We start from the raw sequence: 27162 nt of genomic DNA, 5'->3' as shown, positions 1-27162 counted from the left end.
AGCAGCTGGATTCAATCTGTACTACAAAAAATAGTTAACCATCACACGATTCATTAACTTCACTTCCCCCCATGCTTTTGGAATCAAAAGGCGCCTCCAACAATGATGCAATAAAAGAGTTTCTTAGGAGGTGTTTGTGAGACATTTTTATGTAAAAATGTATTTTTAATAGTAGATTGATAGAAAATGTGTAGTTGAAAAATAAGGAAATTTTTTTATTTACGTGTAATATTATTTTCATAAAAAATGTGTGGTTGAAAAGAAGAAAGAGAAAAATACATTTTGAAAAAAATGGACACCAAACAGGGCCTTAACATAATAATTTTAGAACCGAATTAAAAACTGATTATATCACTAGACGTAGGGTTTTTTACTCGATTCGGATGGTTTCGAACACACTAATTGTAATTCTATATGACATTTTACGGTTGTTTCAAAGATCACTTATCTATGGCGCAACATCCTTTTGGGTACTAATAAATCATTGGTTGCTTGGAGTAATGTTTGCTTGTAGAGACACGAGGTTGGGCTTGAATTTAGAGACGTGAAATGTTGGAATTCAGTATTACTTTCAAAATCTCTTTGTGGAATATCTGTAGCGAGAAAGATGTACTCCGAATTAAATAGGTTAATCAATTTTACCTTCGCGGGGCTAGTATTTTGGAGTGTGTGGCAAGAAAAGATTACTTTCCTTTGATCAAGAAGCTTTTGGAAATTCAAAACCAACTTAAAGGGTTGGATTCCACTGGCCAAGTTGCTGTTGATAGGCTATCCAACTGGACAGCTTCTATCTAATTTGCATAGACAGTACATACCAGTTTTTTAGGCCGAACGAGGAAAAAAGGACATGGACGAGGGAGATTTGGAGGCTATACATTACTCCTCCATGGCGTGGTTGCTGCGCAGTGTAAGCTTCTTATGAAGAATAAATTGATGTATCTAAACATCAACAGAACATGTCTTTTGTGGTTCATACCTTGAAACATGTCAGCACTTACTTTTTCTGTGTGTTTCGACTTCAATCATCTGGGGACGGATCAAAGGTGGGTTGGGAACGAGGAGATTAATGACAGCAATAGTTAGTGTTTTGAAGTGGATGAAGAACCCGAGGCACATCCTGGTAAACTAAAGCCAAGAAAATTGCCCCTGTTTGCACGGTCTACCAAATTTGGATGGTACAGATTGATTGTTAAGGATCTTAAACCATGTATGGATAGCATATTGAGACGGATTAAAACATATGTATAGAAAGTCAAGCTCTCTTTGTATCCTAATATTTTGGTTCTTATTGAGTCTCTAATATTGGATCGATAGATCTTTGTTGTCTGTATATCCTTAGATCTTTGATTTGCATGGATACGCAGGGCATACTTGTACATGAATTTAGAGAAATAGAATTTACATTTACAAAAAAAAATATTATAGGATGTTTAAAAAATGTAAGATAAAACTTAAAAGTAAACTTCAATCACGGGCAAAAGTAGGCAACAAAGTAGACTATACTAAAACAGACATAATGACTCCCCACAACCACCATTACAATACCCACCCAACTAAGACCACCCGCCTATACCCCACTAACATACTGTCATAAAAATTTTAATTCATACAGAAAAAACAAGAAAAAGCCGCTCTGGCTGGTTCCTCAGCTTCGTTTATCCCTTTTTCTCACGTAGAAGTAAAAATAAAGCAAAAAGGAAAAAAGCCCAGTTTTTGGAGTTAATCAATCTCATTATACAGATCTCTATCTATTGTTTTTGCCTTTCTGATCCGTGTCGACTCAGTCTTCTAGCTCAAGCTGAGATGTTAATTCAACTGTGATAAGGAAGAAAAAATGTCGGCTTCTCTTGCCACATTCGAACGCCCTCGTGTTGGAAATTCAAACACTGTAAGCTTTTTGTTCTTCCTGTTTAGGAAAATCTCGTATTTAGTGATTTTTTTCTGTTTCCTTTCTTTTTTTTTTTTCAACTGGGAAATGATAAAGAAAAAGAAAAAGTTGGGTCTAAGTCAAGTATAGTCGTATGATTGTCAAACAAAGATGTAATTTGTCTCAGCATTTATTTATTTATTTATTATTATTATTTTTTTTTTTTTGGGATTTTGCTTCGTAAAATTGATAATATAATTAGCGGGATCAAATTGTTGTGTAATTATTCTTCTGCGCTGTAATTAATCTCGATTTAAATTTGTGAGAAATTACAGATTTTCAAGAGCGGGCATCTTCTCATATCTTCCAAAGGTTAGTGCTTCTGGCCCTGCAGATAAGATGTTGTAGAGGTTAAGAGTGAATAGTGTATAACTTCGAATTTGTAAATTATTAAACAGGGGCGTGTAACTGTGTCCCACATTGGTATTTGATGACTAATTCATGGGAGTTGGTGGGATTTAAGTTCAACTGGCTCCAGATTTAGTATGCCTTGCACATACCTAATTTAATGTACAATGATGTTGAATAAAAGCAATTTGTAATTTACACAAGTCATGGTGGCACATGATAGAGATTAGTATATGTTTGCACCTGTCTTTGTAGAGATGGTTACAAAATTACCAATTTCAGGAATAAAAATTCAAGTAGTAGATCTTTTAGTCCCTTATAGGTGTGAGGAAGACTGATGAATGGCTAAAGAAGAGAAGAGAGACAGATAAGGGCCATGTATAGGGTTTGTTTCTGTGGAAAGAATGAGCTAGAGGAATTAGGAGATGAGTTGTGGTTAGAGGTGAAATGCCACTTGAACCTAGAGTTAGTGTGTTCTCCACAAAAAGTGTTGAGGCGCAACAGGTGCCTGGATATCTAGGGTTAAACGATTACCATTTGTTGATCTTCACAGGGTGGGGTGATTTATCTTGATCGCTTAATGAGACGTTGGGTCTGACAAACTAGTGTTTTCCATGGCATTTAGTGCTCATGTAACCTAATTTTTGCAATCTTATTTTGTCTAGGCCTAAATAAGAATCACACAAATGCTTTATTAAGAAAATCATATTTGAGGGTCTCAACATCGTTTATGATTTCAGACTTTGAGAATAGACAATTAAGATTTTTATTTGCTATCTGAATTCAGGTAATGATCAGTAAGTAAGTTGCAAGATATAGAATTCAGGTTAAGTTGAGGAATTCTAAATAGTTCATGGAGAGACTTATGCTTTAACAAACATCTTATATCTTGATTATAGAGCATGCAAAATCATCTCTTTACTTACCTCGTGAAAAGTCGCTTATTTAGGACGTAAGGGGATTAACAGTACGTTTTTGTTTTGCTACTTGGAATTTAGGTAATGCTTGATATGGATCGAACAAATAATCGTACTATCCAAGCAATTAATAATGTGAAATAGGAAAAATGAAAGCAAGAGAACACACAAAGGGGCCCTAATTATTTAAACTTTATAGTGCTGTTGTCTGATTGTTTTGAGTCCCTCAAAGAGTGGACCATTTCCTTCTCCCGTTATGTTGATATATAAAAAATGTTATCTTACTCTTATTGTTTCAATACTGGTCTTGTTGTGTGTTCTTGTACCTCAATTTCTTGCAGGGTTAGGTTGGAATACTTGGAAGAAGCGATGGTTTATCCTTACACGTACTTCCTTGGTTTTCTTCAAGAATGACCCGGTTAGTCTACAAGTTTGCCTTGAGCTTCATATTCTTTGATATATGGATACAGTGATTTTGTATCATCACTGCCTGATTTCATGATATTTAGCTATTGATGCTCTTTGTTCAGTCTTCACTTCTGGTAGTTTTTATTGAATATTACAGTTTTGCTTTTTGTTTAGAATTCACTTCAGCACCGAGGTGGTGAAGTAAATCTGACTCTAGGGGGCATTGATTTAAATAACTCAGGGAGGTATGATACAACAGGACTTACGTATTAACTGTTCGTGGGCTAGTGTCTGTGTTTCTATGTTCTCCCTTTTGTGTGCCTCTTGTTTTTCTCTGCATCTCCTGCAATTTTCTTGCATCTTCTTGTGTGCAGTGTTGTTGTTCGAGAAGATAAGAAGCTTATAACTGTTTTGTTTCCTGATGGACGTGATGGGCGAGCATTTACTCTTAAGGTGCATGCTGGCTTGGATTCTGATCTCCCTTTCTCTTTTATGTTCTCCTGTATTTAGTTATTTGGTAATTAACAGCTCTTTTGGTCTTTAAACTTCAGGCAGAGACATCAGAGGATTTGTATGAGTGGAAGACAAGCCTTGAACATGCTCTTGCACAAGCACCAAGTGCTGCTCTTGTGATGGGACATAATGGGATATTTAGGAGTGACACTAATGAAACAATTGAAGGGTCTTTCCCCCAATGTTCGTACATTGTTTTGATACAGATTTCCTCCCTTCTCTAACTCCATGCGGAGCCTACTTGCTTATCATGGGATTTCATTTTGATACAGGGAGGGATAAACGTGTGGTTAAGTCGTTGGTTGTTGGACGACCAATTTTGCTTGCATTAGAAGATATAGATGGAGGCCCATCCTTTCTTGAAAAAGCACTTCGGTTTCTCGAGAAGTATGGTGAGTCGTTGTATTGAAACTTGTATTCTGGTTTGGAGCATAACTTCAAAATGGGTTTTAACAAGGTCTGAATCCATTTTTATATCTCATGCACAAATTTCTTGTGGGAGGATATGTTTCCTCTGCACCCAACCATTTCTTGAAGTGTTTGCCTGTGTTTGCATCATCACTTTTGGATTAAACCAAAACTTATTACTTGAGAGTAATATCTATGTTTACCTGATAAAAAAAATTTGGCTAAAATATGAACAAAGATGCATGGAAATGATGGAATGTACTTCAATCTAAGGAATTAATGATTTTGAAATTAAACAAATTATTATGAAATATAAATCTTGAATTGAGTTAAATTGACTACAAAAGTCAATGGTTAAGGACAAGGAAAAATTGTAAAACATCCTTCGAGGCATTCTCATAGAATTCTCTTGTTTCCTAACTTGATTCCATTCATACATCTGGTTGTTTGTGTTTCCCCTTACTGGAAAATGAAAAAAATTTACAAATCACACGTTGTGTATAGTGTGTAACTACCCTGAGCACATCACATTTCAAATACGGAGAAAAGAAAATTCAAGAAATTGTTACTTTGCGAAATTACTTTGTGTGTGCGCAAGTGATCATCCACTTTGCTGTTTGTGTTTCCCTTTCCCATAAGAGGGAAATTTACAAATCTCACTTTGTATATAGGTATAATTACACCTTTGCTAATTATATTTTTCGAAATTAGTGTACTTAGTGCTATTTTCATCAATATTAACGAATAACAAATTCCGTCAAGTCTTTATCAATAAATTAGGAATATTTACTACACGCACCATTTATATAGGGTGTATACTTCGCTGATCATACTTCTAAAAATTTCAATTCAGTATTTACATGCTGCTATAATATAATTGCATTTTTTTGGGGGGGGGAGACTTAAATGAAATATATTATTTGTAAACACTAATGTAATAGTAGTGTGGAAATAGTAAATTTTGAAAATATGGTATGCCAGCTCTCAAGTGTAAATGCACCTCACTTACAGAGTGTAATATTTAAATTCCCTTAAAGAAAATTATGCTCAGTCTAAGAGTTGGATAATTTTGGAAGTCTTGGGTCTAGCATGTTTTTCTAAGTGTTTTGTAATAGGTGTATTTAATTTGTCATATACGGTACGGCAATTGATTGGCAAAGGGTTCTGGTGATTGTGGGATATTGTTTGAAAATTTAGGTGGCTTTCAGGTCTAGGAGAACCTGGCAAAATGTTAAAATTGTTTTTATTCCCTTTTTTTTCCACTACCTATATTCTTGATCACCATACAGCTTTGTGAATTGTGATGGCTGACAGAACTTCAAGTGAGGCATTTAGTCATTATTGTTGTGAGCCATGATAAGTTCAATCCAGAGTTACAATTTTCCAATTATTATCTCAAAAAACTACACACGTGAAAGTTCTTTTTGGCTTCCTTCAGTGTGTATATTCTGATTGTGGATTACTTTTTGCAGGAGTTAAATTTGAAGGAATTCTACGGCAGTCTGCAGACATTGAGGAAGTAGATCGGAGAGTTCAAGAATATGAACAAGGTTTATTTATTTATTTATTTTTGGATATGTAGTTTTTTTTTTTAATTTATTTATTCAGATAATACAATTATTCTTGTTGATTATTACTTTATTCAAATCAATATGGCTGATTGCAATTATTACGTTGAATACTTGAAGACTTCTTTTGTATATCAGTATAAAAGGTTGAAGAATATGATCAAGGTTTCTTCTTAGTTTCTTTTTTCTGGATATGTTGATTATTTTTTTGCTTTATTCAGAAAATTCAATTAGTCATGCTGATTTTTACTTTATTCAAATCAACTTGACTGATTGCATTGGTTGAGTTATATACTCCTAGACTAATTTTATATGCCAGTAAAAATACATTAGGTGTTTACCGTATTTGGCGAATGATGATTTTGCTGCGGTTTATTCTTCGTCTATAATTTTGAGATTTTCTTTAAGAATGTTATGGAGAAATCTGATGCTAGCCTAGTGAAGTGGGATATATAATGTTTTTAAGAAAAGAGGCCTATATGGTAAATTATAAACTACGATTGGAAGGGTTACTTTTTAGACAATGGTAACTGAGAGGCTATCTGAGGTAGGACGATGTGTATTCAGTAATTAGGAGCATGCATAGAGATCATTGGCCTGTTTTCAGATGTCAGCGTCTAGTGATTGTCTTGTGCTGTGATTCTAGATGGAGAGAAGTTATAAATGGTAGCCTTTAATTTGGCAACATGTATCAGATATCTGTTGTTTACCCTACATGTTCTTGCATGCTTGTTTTTTACTCCTTTTCTAATTGAATGACAAAAGTCCATGTTATAAAGTAAAATCATCTTCAATTTTTTCTTACTGAAACTTACATATTTGACAGCGGAATATGAGTTCCAAGAAGTGGAATTTTGTCAGCCAGATCTGTGCTTTTACCATTGAGTAATAGAGGACTTTGTAGATTGTGGAAATTGCCTATGGAATTCCTGAATTGAAGTATATGTTTCTTGTCTGTATGTTGTGATTTTTTTCTATGGTCTGCTTGTTGATTGACCGTACCTGCCCAAATGAGGTGTTGACGCCGGATGTAATAGGAGAATTGTAGGAGAAAGGGAAAGGAGGGAGAAAAAGAGAAAGGAGGGGAAAAGAGAGGAGGGGAAGAGGAGAAGATAGAAGTTAGGGAGAGAAATCAATTTATTTCATAATCAAAAGTTGATTTATTACAAAGCAAAATACCCCTTTATATAGGGTTTAAACTAGTGCTAATTTAAGTAGGAAATTATTATAAAATCAACGAAATCAAAACACTTATTATGTTTCTAACTTCTAATAAAAAGGGAAGGAGGGTCTACTGTTGATGCAATAGTAACTTAATAAATTTTACTATGCATAATGTCATTTTTTATTTTTCATTTTGTTTATGTCAAACAAATGTTCTTTCACACATCATGCCACTAGCATTAAAAAATAATAATAATTTTAGTAAATATAAACTGCCACGAGCAAAAAAAAAAAATCTTCGCACATGAGCTTTAAAAAAAATAAAAATAAACTCTCCGCACAATGCAGAAAGATGGCAAACCATGTGCGGAGTAAAAAAGGAAAAAAAAACTCTTCGCATAGTGCGGAGAGATGACAAACCATGTGTGGAGAGTTGGTAAACTCTCCGTACAGTGTGAAGTAAAAAAAAAAAACTCTCCGCACAGTGCAGGGAGATGGTAAACACCACGGCAAAATTCTCTGCACAGTGCGGAGAGATGGCATTCTGTGCGGACAGTTTGTACAATCTGTGCGAACACTGTCCTCACAAAGTGCGGACTCTTCGTATAGTACGAAAAAAAAAAAAAAAAAAAAAAAAAAAAAAAAAAAAAAACTTTGCACGATGCGGAGAGTTGGCAAATTCTCCGTACAGTGCGAAGTTAAAAAAAAAAGAACCTCTACGCACAGTAACTGTTACGTGTATTGCACGAATTTTGCATTTATCGTATTTTTATTAGTGTATCAATTTTAGTTTTTTGGAATATTTTTGAAGCAATATTTAGAAATATTTTCATGATATAAGAGAATAATTATAAATTATTTTTACAATTGCATAACAGTATTGTGTCATCTAGAAAAAAATATACTTGTATATTTCATACGAGATTATATAAATTATTTTGCTTATATTCTTTGATAGTGTTGATATAATTGAGTTGAATGTGAAGATTATATTTCTAAATTTTATGTAATTCAATATTGAAAAATTGAAGAGCACCATATTCATATGCATTTATATTTTGTGCTTCATATATATTTAATATTTATTTTATGCTTATGTTGAAAAAATAAAAATCTGGAATTTTTTTTTGAAATTTGGTTTGGTAAGTGAATGTACGATTTTCTGCATTCTCAGTATTTGTAATGCATAAATCGGTATATAAAAATACAGTAAGTTGCAAATACGGTAGGTAGCATATATGGTAGGCAGCATATACGGTAAGCTGCAAATATGGTAAGGTGAAAATACGGTAAGTTGTTTGCGAATACAGTAGGCTGCAAATACGGTAGGCAGCATATACGGTAAGTTGCAAATATGGTATGCAATATATACGGTAAACTGTATCTACGGTAAGCTGCAAATATGAATTTATAATTTGTTATAAATGTATAAAATTTATTTAATATTGAATTTCTTAAGTATTAAATATTGTAATTCAATATTGTTTAATTTTTTATAATTGTATTTTTGAGAATTAAAAAAAAAGTAGTTATGAAATTGCTAATTTTTAAATGTTTTTTTGTTGAAGATAAAAATGATTTTTTTTATGTTATTTGTAAAAAAAAATTATTGTAATTTTATTAGCATAATAAGAAGATTTATTATGCATTTTTATTTTTTGCATTTTGTGAAAATTTTTGTTTATGGTGATTGACAAATATTCTTCTACACACGCATCATGCCAACAACATTAAAAAAAGAATAATAATTTTAGTATATATAAATTTCATGAGACAAAAAAATCTCCGCACATAAGCCAAAAAAAAAAAACTCCGCAAAGTGTGGAGAGATGGCAAACTGTCTCTCCGCACAGTGTGAAGAGAAAGACAAACTCTCGGGACTTTATCTGCAAGTTCCAAGAAGCTTTTTCTCAAACAACTTTTGAATTGAACACCTTAATTCCTGGCTTATAACCCGAAAGTATAATTTCATTGAAAATTGTATCCGCTTCTAATGTTGAAGAGCTGTTATCAAGCAAGTGTAAAATATTGAATTTGGGTGGTACCCTAAAGCCTCCATTTGTGAAAGCAATGCCATGGTACTATCAATATCCCCTTCTTTGCACAACTCACATATTGTTTCATTGTATGAATCACGAGGAAGCTCCTTTCCAATACCGTAAATATGATTTGTATGCTCAGAAATTGAGCTGTGATTAGAATTTAAAGAAGACATAATTGATTTTGAACCATGTTTTTTTGACTCTGTTTCGTTTTATATACGAAAAATTTACAATCTTGAAATTTGACTTGTAATTAAGGAATTTGAAAACAACTATCTGCACTGTGCGGAGAGTTTTTTTTTTTTTACTCACTGTGCGAAGAGTTTGCCAACTTTCTGCACATGGTTCAACTCTCTCCGCACTATGCGGAGAGGTTTTTTTTTCTCTTTGCACTTTTTTTTACTCCGCACATGGTTCAACTCTCTACGCACCGTGCGGAGCAACTCTCCGCATTGTGCGAAGAGATTAACTCTCTCCTCACAGTGCGAAGAGTTTTTTTTTGCTTTCCGTATTGTGCGGAGAGTTGGTTTGTCATTTCTCGGCACTGTGCGGAGATTTTTTTTTTAACTTTGCACTGTGCAAAGAGTTTGCCAACTCTCCGCACATGATTCAACTCTCTCCGCGCATTTTTTTATTTTTTATTTATACTCCGCACTTGGTTCAATTCTTTCCGCATTGTGCGGAGAGTTTTTTTTTAATTTTACAATATTGAATTACACAAAATTTAGAAATATAATTTTCACATTCATTTCAATTATATCAACACTATCAAAGAATACAAACAAAATTGTTTGTATATTTCTTATTCAAGCATGAAATATACAAGCATATTTTTTTCTAAATAACATACTGCTATGCAATTGTAAAAATAATTTACAATTATTTTCTTATATCATGGAAATATTTTTAGATATTGCTTCAAAAATTTTTCAGAAAAACTAAAATTCATAAAATTCGTGCAATGCACACGATAGCAACTAGTCCTAGAATAAATATCAAAATTGGAAACTAAATATCATAATCTCTTTAATATTGCATCAGGTGCATAAATAGATGTTCTGTATTTTGTACTTTGAAGATTCTTGGGCTTTTCTGGTCTTTTTGTAATTTGGGGATTTCAATGCCTGGGGTTTGCCCCTATGGTTTTGTTCCAAAAAAGCTAGGAAACATACCTTTGAGTTCACTTTATATCACACATCAAGTTGAAAAACATTTTGTTTGGGATTGAGTTTATCACATTTGTTGGTCTGGATTTGGGTTCCCTTTGGAGGATTGATTTGCATAATATGGGACAAGAAAGTCTTATAGATATTTGTATGATTTCTCTGTGGAGTTCTCTTTGTCCATTTATCTTCTCAAACAAGGTAATCAACATGATGGTGTCTATTCTAATATGAAGGCTCTTAATTGTAGGCAAGACTGAATTTGATCCGGATGAGGATGCTCATGTTATTGGAGACTGTGTTAAGGTTTGATTACCATCTTTCTTACTCAGTCATGCTGCTTTGGCTTTTATTTGAATTAATAATTCAACAGAGTTACCTGTTCTTTCAGCACGTTCTTCGGGAGCTGCCTTCATCTCCAGTTCCTGCATCCTGTTGCACTGCATTGTTGGAATCCTATAGTACGTTTACATCACTTCATACTCTATAAGTACCAAATCTGAATCCTATCTGCTTGCTTATCTTGTAAATCGTTGGCTTAGATTCTTCATTTTTTACATAAATGTGATTTGTTCATTTCCCTGGCATGAAAAGGAATTGATCGGAAGGAAGCACGAGTGAATGCAATGCGCTCTGTAATACAGGAGACATTTCCTGAGCCCAACAGGCGTCTTTTACAGAGGTACTCCTGGTCCACTACCTTACTGTTTCCATGTTCTCGTGCATCATCATGTGAGCGACACTGTACACATGTCTAGTTGATTATTTGGAAACACGTCTAGTTGATTATTTGGTACATTTGTCTCCTCTATTTGCAAAATGCTATGTCACTACACGATCTTTCTGTTTCATTTCATAATCATTTGCTTTGGTTAGTTGCCAGTGGAATTTTGATAATCGATGTTAGAAGTGCTTCCAACTCTTAACTAGCAGTATGTCCTCTGGGCACAATTTTGTGATGCTTAAACTTTTTCAAATGCTTATTTAAGATTTAGCCAAATAATATTCTAGGGCTTCTTGCAATATATTCTTTCTCGATTGCAAAAATAAATGTTAAAACCATGTAATGTTAATGTTCAATTTTAAATTTATGTCACATGTTCATTCTGTCAAAGGGGTAAATGCATCCTCCGGTCTAATGTAAGAAGAAAAGTTGCAGTAGAGTATTTACCATGCAATGGAAAAGAATTTCAATGCTTAAATGTACAAGAAGTTAATAAATGCTCTGCAGTCGTGATGTTATGAGTAGAGACACAGAAGACATTATCAGGCATGCTTTCGTGTAGAAAATTTTCAATACAAGGTTCTGGTCTTTATAGGACAAGTTGATTTAGGTGGCATTACCTCTGGCCAAACATTTATTAGAAACAAATAATATGCATTATTCTGTGAGTTGATTGTCAGCTACATGTTTAGTTGAAGAAATTAGGCTAGAAGGCATAGAGAGAATAATAACCGCAGAATACTAAGAATCAGAATAGTCTTTGATGTGGGAGGCCTTCAACAAATTTCTCCAATGCTCTTGGTTGAAGCAAACCTTTAAAATCATTACCCTTTGACCCCTCACAAGTTAATGTAACCTTCTATTCAGAAATATATTCCCATGACTTGAGTATTCTTGTCCTAGGTGACTTCTGAACAACCATATAAAAACATTAACGTGGATATCCCAACATATCCGGAAAAAAGGACAATTTTTTACTGTAGAGGCAGAGCTTAAATTTAAATTGCATTCGTAAGTGAGAAGGGAACTTTATGTCGATCTCATGTCAGTGTTTGGCCGATAGTGGAACTTGTTTGCTAACATTTTGATTAATGTTTTGGTTTTGTGTTGATGTAGTTTGACTTTTCAGAAATGGAACTTCAGTTGACTTAAAATGTCACTGTCAGAATCTCTAGTGTAAATCAAATGGGTCTTTCTTACTTAAACTTTGTCAAAATTGTCTTATTTAATTGTTTGTTTACGTATATTTCAAAATGAAACAGCAAGATCACTATATCGTGTTAATGGCAATATTTAACTGTTAATGCTTATATGCGTGCAAGATCAATGATCTTCTTGAATGTAGAGTGGTTGCATCTGAAATCTGGTGTGAGCACGACTATCAATCTTTGTCGTGCAGGCTTTCATTTTGATGTCCACATAAATATTTTTTTGTATCTTGTTTGTAGAATTCTTAAGATGATGCATACTATTTCCTCACACGTTTCTGAGAATCGGATGACTCCATCTGCTGTTGCTGCTTGTATGGCTCCATTGCTCCTGCGGCCTCTTGTAGCTGGTGAATGTGAATTAGAGGATGATTTTGATATCAATGGTGATAATTCTGCTCAGCTTCTTGCTGCTGCAAATGCTGCTAATAATGCCCAAGCAATTATTACAACACTCTTGGAGGAGTATGACAATATTTTTGATGTAGGTTATCCTTGGTTGTTGATTCTGGAAGTGTGTAGGCTTATCGGGTGATTGATTTCTGTTCATGTGTTTTTAAGTCTCAGTTATTGCCATTTCTGTGACACTTCTCTTTTTGGCTTAGACCTCTTCTTCCATTTTAGCCGTTGTATCCTTTAATCTTCTACTTTTCTAGTCCCCGCGCAAATTACAACTGATGCATAAACTGAATGCCAGTCAGACATGCAAACTTTGGAAAATGTACATCTCTATTTTGGGTGGCTAGCTAATGCTGTTCTTGGAAATATTTTGATCTGTTGAATTTTAACTGAATCACAGCAACAGGATTTATTTAAGCCTCGTATTGATTTGGTTGTTATCTGAATCGGGTTTTTGAATTCTATCTTGAGTGTATTATGTATGTAATTGTTGATAGTTTTTCATCTCTATGCATTTTTGTTTGCAGACTGAAAGGTTCGTTATGTTACCATCGTTTTCTAAGGTGCTTCACTATTTATTATGCTTCCTTTTCAGAATGATAGTCTGCATAGATGCTCTATATCTGTCGATTCTCAAGCTGAAAATAGCGGGAGTGAAGTTACCACTGATGATGAAAATCTCGATATAAAAGATAATGGTTATCATGATGCTGAAAATGAAGTCGACCCTGAAACAGATGATGATTGTGATCGTAGACTCAGTGGAAAGTTAAGTGAAAGTAGTGGATCTATAGCTGACGATCTGTGTGACCATAAGGTTGTCTCTCTTTTCCTCATTTTCTTTGTATGCGTGCCTTTGTGGAAGCATCACTCCAAAGATATCCTGCATGAGCGTATCTACTTTAGAATAAGATATTAATATATGTCCACTTGTTTTTATATCAAGTATAATATAAGAACTTATCTAGTAATCCTTTCCCTATTTTCCTTTTCACTTCTTAAAGACAGTAGGCATTTTCATAGCAATTGAAACAAGTTTCGAGGTGAACTTTAAATTATGGAATGTGCCTTTTCGGATCTTGAGGATTAATTTATTTAATTGGTAAATAAAAAAAATCACTGGTTTTTGCTCAAATGTGTCAGCTGCACATGTTGCACCAAACCAACTGTAGTCATATGCCCTTTTCAACCAATATATTAATGGCAATTGATTTTGCATTTTTCTTGTTCCGTGATGGTTTGGAATGAAACGCTTCAAAATCATGGATATAAGTATTTCATTATATTGTAGACTGATTATTGTTACTTCGAAGGTTTGAACACTCTCTTAAAATTATTTACCAAAGTAGCAATTTGATTTAAACGTTTTTTTAATGTTAGGTCAATGGAAATGGTGATTCAGAAATTGGACATTGCACAGATAATCATACATTGAGAACAAAATCAAATCTAATGGGAGACCCAAAACCTCTTAGAAATTCTAACTTCTCAGATAATGAGCAACTGGACGATCTGAAGGAGGCTTGTGAAAACATGATAGATTCTTCTACGGAATTACCTGGTAATGAGTCCCAACGATCCGTAGGAGAAATTTTGTCATCTATGGATCAAGAACTACATCTATCTGTTCCTGGACCTGAGTCATTGGTTGAGAAGCCAGCAACCAAATACACAAATTCCAATCCCAATGGCAAGAGATCAACATTTTGGGGACGAAAAAATGTGAGTTTCCTGTTGATTTTATTTGTCTTGGTGTGATTATTTTTCGGCATAAAAAATTTCTCCGAATTAAAACAACAGGAAAAGCTCCCCAGGGGGTGGATTGGTTTTCAGATATTACTTACCTACGAAGGAAGATTTTGCATTAACCCCAATGAAGTAACCATAATGGAGAGTGAGTTGTTGGTGCATGCTAATCAAATCGCTCGGAATTTCGATTAATTGATCAGCTTTTCTTTAAACTTGTTTATTTCTTAAACCATTTCTGATTATTTCATACATATTGCCCAAGATGGAGGCCACACGCATTGATTCTTTTTACCTTCAGGTTTTGTTTTCCCTAAATCAAACATTTTCCCTATTGTAATTGATCTTTTCCCATTATGTGCAAGTGCAGAAACAACTGCAGACACATTTTCTTATAACACATGCAAACACATGCAGACACATTGTTCGTGACTGTAATCCTTCCCCTTTCCCCCCATTTTGAGCCACAATCTGCACCTTCGTTGCTTATTTTCTATAGAGCCAGTATGAGATGGTTTAAATTTCTATTTTAATTTATTGGCTGCTTTGGCAAAGTCCTTTCTTAAGAGATTAGAAACCAAACACTATATGCTTTAAGCACACTCGGGTTATCATAGCTTATTTGAGTTTGCAGAGTGTGCCAGAGTCCTTTGAATAATAATTTGTTTGTGTCTTGATGAGCGAAATTTTATAGAAATGGCATTGCATTAATGCTATTTGGTTTGTAGGTTCACCAAAATGATGGATCGTGAATATTATATATATTTACACAATTGATTACAGGAAAACAAGATAATTTACTAATGCTAGATGAAGACTAATTATATTTTAAACATTGGTAACTATCCTTTTTCCTTTTCTATTTATCTGATCTAATACTTTTCTTCTTTGCAGGCCCGGAAAACACCTTCAGTGGAATCCATTGATTCTTCTGGGGAGGAAGAGTAAGATATTCTTATCTTTTATTTTTAAGTTGGCTGCGGCAAATGTGCCAAGTTTCTGTCTGCCATTAAGACCATGTGATATAATTGTTACAAATTTTACTCGAGCACACTAAGACCACGCAATATAAATGTTACAAATTTTACTTGAGCACACTGGAAATTTGCTTTAATTGAGAATATTCTTGTTGCTTTTTAAAAACTGGTTTGATTTCTAGGATAAGAAGTAGTAGATTGTCTCCATCCTTCCTCTCCTGATTCAAAAAGCAGAAGAATGTTTGTTTATTGTTTCAATAGTCTTGGTTTAGATAGTCAAAGATCTAAATGTATTGCATGAAATTTGTGAACTTCGGATGCATTATGATTCTACAAGGTTCTTTAGATTAGTAATATGCTTGGTTTTCTGTTGCACTATACTCATTTTTCTAGTATTCATAGCTTTGCTCTATGATGCACCGATACAGGCACGTATCGTGTCGGATGCGCCGACTCATGATTTTTCAAAAATGTACCGATATGACACGTCGTCGACACTTTCATTAAATTCTTTATTTATATAGTTTAAATTTAGTTTTATACTTATTATTGATTTTTCTTGTTGAAATCTTTTAAATATGAGTACTTATTTGTTATTTATTAATAATTGAATTAAAAATATATTATAGTTATAGTAAGAAAGAAAAATGACTACTGTACAGTGTTCGAAGAGTGTCAGACATGGACACGCTATCCTAGTTATAGTATCTGTGCTACAGAGGCTATGCTGTTGTCATGCTGTTGTCATGCCTTTGGATTTGGAATTTCACCATATTCACCTTCTTTGCCTGCTTTATTAGTTGTGGTAAGGATGGGAAATTGGAGGGAACACATTATGTCATAATGCTATTGGCAAGACTTAAACTTGCTAGTTGCTACTTATGGATGAATATCAAGTAGATTGAAACAACAATGTAATGAATTAAGTCTTATTCCCAGTAACGAACTAAGCCTTATTTCTAGTGACGTTGAGGTTGGAAACGTGAATCCTTTTTCGCAGCTCCATTTGATCCATTGCTACTTTGACCGAAAGACTCAACGAAATCAAGTCATTTGCTACCACATCAGGCCATATTATTTCTGGTCTACCCCTTCACTCATAAACACGATCTTTATGTCTATCCAAGTCATGCCCTAATCATCTCCTAAGTGGTTTCGATCTCCCCTTATATTGTACATCCATCAATTTTTATCCTTTCGTGCAAGCCTCGCACATCCATCTTAAACATCCTCATTTTGTTACGTTTATCTGAACAAAATTCTATACTCCGATGATTGTGATCACACAAATACCATAAAATTTAGCTGGTCTTATACCTATTCGGATAACTACCGTTTTTTACCTTTTAGGTATCTTTCAATCTCATGAAATTCCGTAGCAGATCTCCATTTTGTCAAATCCCTTATTTGTATTGCATCCTCTTCTGATCGTCCTTCCTTCTTAACATTCAAATCTAAATTCCTACTTCTACTTCTGTATTTGTCTAGGAAGATCCTTGTGTTGAACTATTCATTTTACTACTTTTTTCTTTGATTGTTTGCTTACAACAATTCGTTAGCATACCAGTTGTCTCCGTACTCTCTTTTTGGCAAGCCCTGGAGGACTCCTTCATCAAAAAATTTTGTTGTCTTTTGGTTTGCCTTTTCACATTAAATTTGATGATTTGCTTGCAGACTTGCCATCCAGAGATTAGAGCATGCTAAGAATGATTTACGTCACAGGATTGCGAAAGAGGTAATTCCAGCTTTTAGCAAGTTTTTTTTTGGGAGTACCACCAGTGTAATGTTTACTAATACGGTATGATTGCTCATCAATTTTAGGCAAGAGGGAATGCAATTCTGCAAGCTAGCTTGGAGAGAAGGAAGCAAGCTTTGCATGAACGTCGTTTGGCCCTTGAACAAGATGTATGTGTTGGTTCTACTAATTCAAATATAACTGTTCTTTTCCAAGCATTTTTCAATAATTTAAACTTTGTTGCTTCTTGTCAGCCCTTTCTAGTTATGATCTAGGGTAATTTACTACCACTTGCTCAAGGTTTGGTCAAAGTATTGGGGGTCATTAACCAACTCTTAATTAAAGACGTCAATAAATACTTTTACTAGATCGCTGTAATATTGAATAATTTCTTTTAAGGAACTACTCAATGTAAAAGGACAATTTCACCCTTTGCAGGAGTGTCTTTAGGTCAGTTTATTTCTTATTACCCCCTCTCTCTTGAACGCTATCTCGTGTTCAGTAGGCAGCTAGTTCTGTAAGGTTGCTTGAAAGGATCAAGTGATTTTGATACTGATATTACAATTACGATCTAAAGTTTAAAGCTATGAATCCAATTTACATACTTCTTTTTGAGGAAATGAATTAAATGTACAAAAATTGAAGTAATCTATTCTATTTTTCATATTCTTGATAAGGCTTTGTCAGTAATTTTGGTTCAATCGATCAAGCCTTGTTTGTCTGTATTCAATTTTTATCCAATTAAATTTTATTATAGCTAGCTTAGAGTTATACATCATTCTTTGCCTTTAGCTCAAATATGAATATTTTTTTCTTATTAAAAATGTATGTAATTTGACTTGAATGAGCTCACAAGGGAAATGTTGATCTTGTTTGCATTTTTTTCCTCACGTCATTTTCTCTAAAATGCTGTGTTGCTGTTTTATACATGTCAGTTCTGTTGATCTATTATCCCTTAAGAAGGGTCTGCACAGTTCATGGGCCTGGGCGCCCTGACTCAGTTTTACACCTATAGTTAGAGCTCATTTTGTAGTATTGGAGTGATTATCATCTCCGTCATCGTCTCATAACTTCGAAATAAGGCTTCTCATTGGACACTGAGTTGTACAATCATGGCTGACATATTTCTCACCTTGACTACATAAAATTCTTGTTGTTTTGTAAATGTTCTTCGTATCAGGAGGATGCAATATTAAACAAGTCTACATAATGTTTATAAGCTAATTCTTCTTTGGTAATCCTTGAACGAAAATTCCTGCTTTTTTTTTTTTCCTTTCATTTTGGGTGTGGGCAACTTGTTTAGTGCTTTGTTTGTCATGTCAGAGTGATTATCATCTTGTTTCGTTTGTCATAACTTTGAAAATACAATCATGTCTTAACATGTTTTCCCACCTTGATTACATAACATCTGTTTTTGTTCCTCCATTTAATCCTAATTTTGATGCAATTGTTTCATTGTCATATGACTTCTTAAGCATTAATGTTTAATTTCAGTTCTCCTTTGACACTTTTCCCGGAGAAAGTTTGCAGTGTCGTAGACGTTCTTTGCTTGCATACGCAACCTTATTTTTGCCTACCACTGCTGATATTAGTCTAAGACTTGACTTTTTGGCTTCTATCGTAGGTTGCAAGACTGCAAGAACAGTTGCAAGCTGAGAGAGATTTACGAGCTGCCCTGGAAGTTGGCTTAAGCATGTCATCTGGACAGTTTTCTGGTTCTCGTGGAATGGATTCTAAGGTATATTTGTCAATCTCCATAGCTTCCAATGATCCAACAATTTTGTAGAATTTCTTATATGTTTTATTTACTATGAAGACAAGGGCCGAGCTTGAGGAGATAGCTCTTGCTGAAGCAGATGTGGCCAGATTGAAACACAAGGTTGCCGAACTTCACCATCAGCTAAATCAGCAACGTCAGCATCAGTTTGGCTCTCTCTCTGATGAACGTGATCATTATCAGCATGCTGCCAATCATAGTTCTCAAAGGTGAGTTGAAATCCAATGATTTCATCTTTACGAGCTTTTAGTTTCTTATGGACTTGACACATTTCTTATGCCACCAGAATATTTAGCATGTCCGTATCTGGTATTGAATAAGGTCATCTTCCCATGCAGGAAATATTTTCAGCAAGATTTTGACACGACCCTTGCTTTTGTTAACCATGAAAGAAAACAAAGAACTGAGGTGAATGCACATGTTTATTTGTTTATTCATTTACTATAATGGCTGTCACACACCCAAATTTCTGCCTTCTTTCTTCTGTCGAAATGAAAATGAATGTAGAATAAGATTGATTGGACTTTTTATGTGTAAAATTATGAAATGACCACAGGATTGACTCTACCTTCGTATTGTTGTTGTTAATTTAAATTGTCATTGAACATCTTTTTATTTTTTGCGTGAACTTCTATTTCTCACAAGTAGGATGAGAAAGGGACATTGAAAAATGCGGTGTGTACAATAATGTACCAATTGGGAGTTATTTTTTTGTTCGTATAGCATTATTATATTGGTAAATGTTGATAGATTGGCACATTTACAAGGACAGTCGAAAGACAACAGCTCGGAATCTGCAGTCCTTACTCCTTACAGCTTCAAATCATGAATTGATTGACTCGGATTAAATTAGACAATAATGACTGTCTTATCATTTTTCCTAGTACCTACATCCTCAGCCTATCCTACACTACCCAGAATTTGGCTTTAAAGTCCATGGACCCAACATTTGGGGCTCCAAAGGTCGTTTGAGCTGACTGTAATGGAATTTAACAAAATGTAATTTCCTATATCCATTTGAATATTCGTTGTGCTATATGTGAATCACAACTTACAGATTTGTTTACTAATAGATGATGTAACGAAATATGATCGAGTCAAAGTTTCACTCCACATTTTTTTGCCACCTCATCAATTTGTAAATAGAATCTGTTAAATGATGATGTACGACAAGCATTTCCCTTGAATACTTGGATGGGATACTAAAAATTTACAATTATGTCATGTATCTTTGACTTTGTTAATTACGATTTATAGATAACATACTCTAATCTTAGTTGTTGCAGGAGTTGTTAGGGGCCGATTTGAGGAATATGACGGGGCATGTATTAACATCTGGCAGCAGTAGTAGGCTGTCTGCCCGGAAGCCGTTCATAGATCCAACAAGTTTGAGCGATTCCAAAAGTAATGAGGCATCGACAAGTTTATCTATGGATGGCCTTTGTGCCGTTGATTCTGCATCCATACCTTCTACTTCTAGGGCAGCAGAGGTAAGACTTGAAATACTTTTCAGGCCTTTAGCCTACTCCTAAATTAAAGGCTAGCATACTTGGTACCCAGCATTTTATTATAGTTGCACAATAGTCCTAATAACAAACCATCAAATCTCTGTTAAATTGTCACATGGTTCTCTCATATCCAACTTTACGAAGCTAGAATTTTTGCCCAACTTGAAGTGAGTGAGGCATGTTTCCATAACATTCTTTTTTTTTTGTTTTTTTTTGAGGTTGACTGTGGAACTATAAGGTTGAGGTCCAACTTGTCGCTTAGACATATAGGTTGGGGACCTATGCTGCAAGTTTCCCATTTTAACGACATTTATGACACACGAGTTAATTGACCACCATAAACACAAGTTTCATGCGCTTTTTGATCCTATAATGGTCGCAGGTGATGGATTATCCGAGACATCCCTCAGCAGCATCCTCGACCTTGGTCGAATTGACAACACGCCTCGATTTCTTCAAGGAAAGGAGATCTCAGCTGATGGAACAACTCCATAGCCTGGATCAAAACTATTCAACTAAAACTCAAGATTTTGTGTCTAAACCATCATCTCCTCCCTGGAACTGACCACAGCCTTCTCTTAGTGTGTCAAGAACAGCTGATACGATCATTTGTATATTCTTTGTGCTGTAGTATATTTACTTGTATTTCGTGTTTTATCTATTTACTTGGAATTATCTACATTTATTTGTGCTGTTTTCGGAGAATACCTGAGAATGTAAATTAGTTATCTATGGCTTGGGATCCGAATGGTAAGTATTAAAACAATTTTTTATTTGTATGCAATGTTGTAAACCAACGATTTTTGTTTGTTTAAAACATAATATTTGTATTTTTGCATTCTGTTATATCGATCTTAGGCTGATTGCTGGGGTTAGAACATAAAGTTGTCGGTCCCTCTACTTTTTCCCTTAAAAGAATAATTGATATAGATGTGAATGTGAAGAAATTTTGATGTCTTAATCTAGTTGTCTTGGGCAAGTGATCGTGCCTTGAACGAAGTGGACTTTCATTTGATGTTACAATAATTAATATGCATACGGCCTGTCCCCACTAAGAATTATTCCTTTTCACTGTGAAGTATCATTCCATTCACAAAATAAAGGCTGATAGTTTTTAATTTTTTATAATTTACTATAATTTTAGAGTAAAAGATGATCTCAAGATCAAGAGCGTTTGGTGGGGGATTAAAATTAAAATTTTTAGTAGATTGTGATAAAAATATTTAAAATGTGTGGTTGAAAAGTTATAGGATCTATGAAAGAATCAGTTAATATTGATTATTTGACTTTACTTTAGATTAATATTAGATTTTAATCCGAACATGTTGCATATCATCCTTGATTTTTGCAAAAAAGTTAATCGAAATCAATCATTTATTGCATACATGGATGAGTTCGAGATATGTTGTTCCTATTTAATCATTGCCTCGCTCGAATTCTGATATTCATTACAAGTTTCAGTCTAATAGGAAGAACATGTTATGGATATTGTTGAGAATTAGAAATTCTAATGCTATATGATTAAGTGTGATAAAATTGTTGTAAGGAAATAAATGTACAAAAAAGATATGCAAGATTTATGGAGGTTTGTTTTCGTGTGAGATTATATTATCGTCTAGTTTTACTGATCAATTATGATGAAAAGAAGTTTACAAGAGAAAATTCACATACCCACTTCGTGCAACCTTCCAACCTCACGATGACTTTATCGCGAAGATCAATCTGCGTACAAACTCCGCTTAACGAAATCATTAGACTTCACAATTTTTTTATAAAAAGATTGGAAATTAAGAGTAAGTTTAAAATTTACTTTAAATAATTATTTATTTATTTATTATTATTATTATTATTTTTAGATTTTCAAGATGGTTCTACATGTATACGCGTGTATATACACAACACAATATAAGTCGCCTAATATACTAACATAAAATTCTGAATCTGAATTCTGATATCTGAGACGAAATTATTACACGAATAGGTACAGACAAAATATCTCATTAGTCGCTTGAATTGCTTACATCAGAATCAAACTACACTATAAAAAAGTAAAAATCCATTCACTTCTTCACTTCTTCTTCAAACCTCCACTGCCTACAAAAAAAATCTCTGCACGATTATGGCCAAAACCACCGCCATGGTCACCGTGCTCCTCCTCCTCCTCTTGTTAAGCCACCATCCATGTTATTCCACGGCCGCTAGTCCCATAAAAACAGTGGTGGTGCTGGTAATGGAGAACCGCTCGTTCGACCACATGCTGGGGTGGATGAAGAAACTGAACCCAGAAATTAATGGAGTTGATGGCTCCGAATCCAATCTCTTAAACACAACAGATGCTAAATCTCCTCGTGTTTTCTTTGGAAATCAATCCCATTTTGTGGATCCTGATCCTGGCCACTCATTTCAGGCCATCAGAGAACAGATTTTTGGATCAAATGAAACCTCTACGAAGCCACCATCAATGAACGGCTTTGCCCAGCAAGCTAATTCCATGGATCCCAACATGCCACAAAGTGTTATGAATGGCTTTCAACCTGACAAGGTAAAGTTTTTCCTGGTTATTTTAGTCTTAACAGGTCCTGTAAAATGGACTTTATTAAAATTTAATTGATTGTTTGAGTCTGTGACAATTTGTTTAGATTTGATGTTCTATTCAAAGAAGATTATTTCAAGAAACTATTTAAACATGTGAGATGGTGTCAATAACTCTTAAAATCGACTCTAGAATTAAATTTGAAGTAAAAAAAATTTACATGGAAAAATAATAAAATAATTTAGAGTAAAGTTAGTTAAAATAAAAGATAGAAAAATAATAAATATTTTAGAAATATTAAAATTAAGTCTTAAATATAAAAATGTTGTTGGGGGCGAAACTCTCTAAATTTATAGATGAATATACTTTTTTATTTTTAAAGAGTCTATTTGATATGCTTTTAATTTGTTACAACTGTGTAAAGGCTGCAATTTTTTATTAGTTATGTCAACCATAGGCCATAGCATTTTCTCTGGTAAAAAGAGTGCACGCAAATCGAGAACTTGATGAGGACAGAGGATGTATCCATTTTGTCTATTTCTTCTTCTTTTAAGAAAAAATATCTATACATCATAATAAATTATTAAAATCAACTATTAGTTAAACTAATCTACAAATTTAATCCTGTAATTAATTGAATAATTGTGCTACACGAACATCGGGTTCGACATCGGGGAGGGGTCGAGCATTATTTTATTTATGCAGGACCCACACATCCATGTGAGTGCGCGATCATCAGTGCAGTTATTCTGGCAGATCATTTGGCTTTATTCTTAATTGAAAGAGGAGATATTCAAAGAACTTTAAGTATACATAACCAGCAGGAGTGCTATACTTAGTTGTTTTGAATCTTTTAGTAAATCAAGCAATGATCGTGCAAGGAAAGGATTTATTTAATTGTCATAAATTTGTAGCTCTTTCGGTGAATCTATCATTGAATCGAATGGGAAAAAATTCATGTACCTACCACAATTTTGTTGGGCTTAGAATGTTTGTTGTTGTATAATTTTCAGGTTGCAGTTTATAAGACCTTGGTATCTGAATTTGCAGTCTGTGATCGGTGGTTCGCGTCGGTGCCATCTTCAACTCAACCAAATCGGCTCTATGTCCACTCCGGAACCTCCCATGGGGCCACCTCCAATGTGGCAGCGCTGCTCGCCAAGGGCTACCCACAGCGCACGATTTTCGAGGACCTTGACGATGCGGGGATATCATTTGGCATTTATTACCAAAATATTCCTGCCACACTCTTTTACAGAAACCTAAGGAAGCTCAAATTCCTAGGAAAGTTCCATCCGTACGACCTTTCATTCAAGAATGATGCTAAAAATGGAAAGTTGCCAGGCTATGTTGTGGTGGAGCAGAGGTACATGGACTCTAAGGTGGAGCCCGCAAATGACGATCATCCATCACACGATGTGTATCAAGGCCAAATGTTTGTGAAGGAGGTGTACGAGACATTGAGGGCAAGTCCACAGTGGAATGAAACCCTGTTCTTGGTCACTTATGATGAGCATGGTGGATTTTATGATCATGTGGCAACACCAGTTAATGGGGTTCCTAGCCCTGATGGAATTGTCGGTCCTGAGCCATTTTTGTTCAAATTTGACAGATTGGGAGTTAGGGTTCCTACCATTATGGTTTCTCCCTGGATTCAGAAGGGTACTGGTAAGTCAACATTTTGCTGTTAGTATTATTCGGTCAGAAAAAGACATCATGATCTTGTTCAAATTATTGTCGAGTCTTTTCCAGTAATGCTTGCGAAACGTGTTGCTTATATAGCACCCAAACTACTTACGCTTTACCTGGTAAGACGACCTTCCGAGATTACAAAAACTTAAAAACATATGGCAATAAATCAGACGGAGTGAAGAAAATAAACTAAGTAGCTGACCCGAATTTGTTGGGACCAAGTAGGGCTGGGCAAATCTCCCGAATCGAACTGACTGAACTGAACCCGAACTGAACCGAACATGACGGTTTTCATCAAATTAAATACCCGAACGGGTATTTGAATTGAGAACCGACGGATACGGTTCGGTACTCGGTTGAAAAATCGAATAAGAACCAAATTTTTCTATTTTTTTTTTATATTGAATAAATCAAATTATTTTAATTTTAATTTTGAACCCGAATGGTTCCATAATTATATTTGGACCCGACGGTTCCATTTACTAGATACCCGAAAATTTTGAGACTTCTTAAATGCCTGCACATGTAAAGTAAATGCATCATTCAATGCTTTTGGGGATTGGGATCATTGACATAAAGCTCCCATTACTATATTTTTCCATCTGTTATAACACGTGATGATTTAAATAAGTAAGTTGAAGTTTGAAAAAAGAAGACAAATTATATGTTGAGACTTATGTTGTCTTAATCATGGAACGTGGTCCTCCACACCATCATTAAGAATTAGTTTGTTTGGTACGAGAGAATTGTATAGGATTAGGCAGTACTAAAAGCAGGACACGAGTGACAATCTCGTCATGCCTTCACATATACAAGAAATCACAAGAATGGATTGTTAAGTTTTTTAAAATTTTAACCTTATTTGAGACAATATTTGGATAATGATGCAGTTGTTCATGGACCTAATGGCTCACCAACTCCAACATCAGAATATGAGCATTCCTCCATTCCAGCAACGGTTAGGAAGATTTTTAACTTGTCTTCACCTTCTCTTACAAAAAGGGAGGCATGGGCAGGAACTTTTGAAGCCATTCTCCAGAAGCGCAGCGAGCCCAGAACCGACTGCCCTGGTAAATTTGGTATCCAATTGTTTATCTGATCTTTATTTGGCAGAATATACAAGTAACATTGCGTGTTTTGCTGCACTTGTTACACAGAACAACTGCCGAATCCGGTTAAGATTAGGCAAGGAGATGCGAATGAAGATGCCAAAGTAAGCGAATTTCAACAAGAACTAATACAACTTGCAGCAGTAATGAAAGGGGACGATATCTTAACATCTTTCCCGGTAAAGATTGGTAAAGAAATGACAGTCCGGGAAGGGAAAGAATACATGGAAGATGCAGTGAAGCGCTTCTTCGAATCAGGTTCTGTTGCTAAACTTATGGGTGTTGATGAAGAGCAGATCATAAAAATGAGACCCTCTCTTTCTACAAGATCATCGAAACCTCAAACTCGAATCCCATAAGAATAACAGGGATTCGTGTTCAGTAATCTATACAAGTAATAACAAAATATGTAGAATATAAATTTCCCCGGTCAAAATCTCCTCTATGTAAAAGGATAAGGAATGTAAATGTATTTACCACGATGTTCTGAATGAAAAGCTCAGTTCCATGTCTTCTACTTCCGATGAACTGTTGTGCACTTCGTTTGTAATAACCCCAGCTACTAATGATTGAGGATACAAAATTCAAAACATTCGACTAAGCAAAATATGAAATTTAATGCTGTTAATGCAGTATGATCGAAATAGGATCAGTATCTGACAGGAAACAACATATTTCTCCAGAAGGCTGCCAAAAAAGGAAAATGGACTTGAGCAAAAGTCTCCTTAGACTTCATCTGACGTCGGAATTCCAAGAAGATTATTCAGAACACTGAAAACAGAGAAAGATATTCACTGTGTCCCATTCAGGAATATTTACGGTTGCCTCTTTCACCATCTTCACCAGTCTAACATGTACAAAATGCATAATCAATGCAAATGCAAACAGAATTTGTCTTCACTTTTTTGTTTTTAAGTTCTTATTTCGTTGTTAACAACCAGTCAACCACATTGTGCATCGTTACGAAAAATCATGAACCCTCGGTACATTTCTAGAACCCTTTCGTTCTCAGCCACTTTTATGTAGAAAAATGGGAATGCGGCCGGCTGTTTTCGAGGTGCTAAATTTGACAAAAGGATTGACGATTGTATGGTCAGGTTTGACCATTAAAATCTACCAGCATTATTCATATGATAATAGTTTTCCGCAAAAATTGGAATCATTTGGACGTGTGTATATAGGCGACATATAGATTTTTAGAGATGACACTCTTCCTCAATCGTTGCTTTCTCCAACCACTGAACAGATGATGTAGCCGGTAGCCCTACAAACACAGTTTATCAGTACACACCGTGT

At 34.7% G+C, this 27162-nt stretch overlaps 2 protein-coding genes across 3 annotated transcripts; both read left to right on the top strand.

Moving 5' to 3' along the window:
* Positions 1 to 1604: 1604 nt before the first annotated feature.
* On the top strand, positions 1605 to 21311 carry LOC111411907 (rho GTPase-activating protein 7-like). Of its 2 annotated transcripts, none has more exons than XM_023042565.1 (22): positions 1605 to 1888; positions 2203 to 2239; positions 3534 to 3610; positions 3775 to 3845; positions 3975 to 4053; positions 4152 to 4296; positions 4386 to 4505; positions 5994 to 6071; positions 10709 to 10764; positions 10850 to 10919; positions 11053 to 11140; positions 12631 to 12874; positions 13385 to 13606; positions 14170 to 14511; positions 15430 to 15479; positions 17187 to 17247; positions 17334 to 17417; positions 18872 to 18985; positions 19064 to 19233; positions 19363 to 19432; positions 20311 to 20514; positions 20915 to 21311. In XM_023042565.1, exons 1-22 carry the CDS (start codon positions 1835 to 1837, stop codon positions 21095 to 21097), a joined length of 2619 nt encoding a protein of 872 aa, XP_022898333.1. In that variant the 5' UTR covers positions 1605 to 1834; the 3' UTR covers positions 21098 to 21311. The 2 variants fall into 2 exon arrangements, with proteins under 2 accessions (XP_022898333.1, XP_022898332.1); XM_023042564.1 differs by having other exon boundaries at positions 20302 to 20514.
* A 1231-nt stretch (positions 21312 to 22542) lies between these two features.
* On the top strand, positions 22543 to 26387 carry LOC111411905 (non-specific phospholipase C2). Its single transcript, XM_023042563.1, has 4 exons — positions 22543 to 23074; positions 24079 to 24733; positions 25648 to 25827; positions 25915 to 26387. The coding sequence occupies exons 1-4, from the start codon at positions 22652 to 22654 to the stop codon at positions 26223 to 26225; spliced, it is 1569 nt and encodes a 522-aa protein (XP_022898331.1). The 5' UTR covers positions 22543 to 22651; the 3' UTR covers positions 26226 to 26387.
* The last annotated feature ends 775 nt before the right edge of the window (positions 26388 to 27162 follow it).

Source organism: Olea europaea, chromosome 16 (assembly GCF_002742605.1).
Source record: "Olea europaea var. sylvestris chromosome 16, O_europaea_v1, whole genome shotgun sequence".
NCBI lineage: Eukaryota > Viridiplantae > Streptophyta > Magnoliopsida > Lamiales > Oleaceae > Olea > Olea europaea.
Note: the sequence above shows the minus strand (reverse complement) of the source record. Positions and strands in the feature narration are given on the sequence as shown.

Coding starts and splice junctions, on each gene's coding strand:
- LOC111411907 (XM_023042564.1), top strand. CDS start 1,835: ATGTCGGCTTCTCTTGCCACATTCGAACGCCCTCGTGTTGGAAATTCA. Junction 4,297..4,385: donor TGAAGGGTCTTTCCCCCAAT/GTTCGTACATTG, acceptor ATTTTGATACAG/GGAGGGATAAACGTGTGGTT. Junction 17,418..18,871: donor GTTTGGCCCTTGAACAAGAT/GTATGTGTTGGT, acceptor CTTCTATCGTAG/GTTGCAAGACTGCAAGAACA.
- LOC111411905 (XM_023042563.1), top strand. CDS start 22,652: ATGGCCAAAACCACCGCCATGGTCACCGTGCTCCTCCTCCTCCTCTTG. Junction 23,075..24,078: donor ATGGCTTTCAACCTGACAAG/GTAAAGTTTTTC, acceptor TATAATTTTCAG/GTTGCAGTTTATAAGACCTT. Junction 25,828..25,914: donor GCCCAGAACCGACTGCCCTG/GTAAATTTGGTA, acceptor CTTGTTACACAG/AACAACTGCCGAATCCGGTT.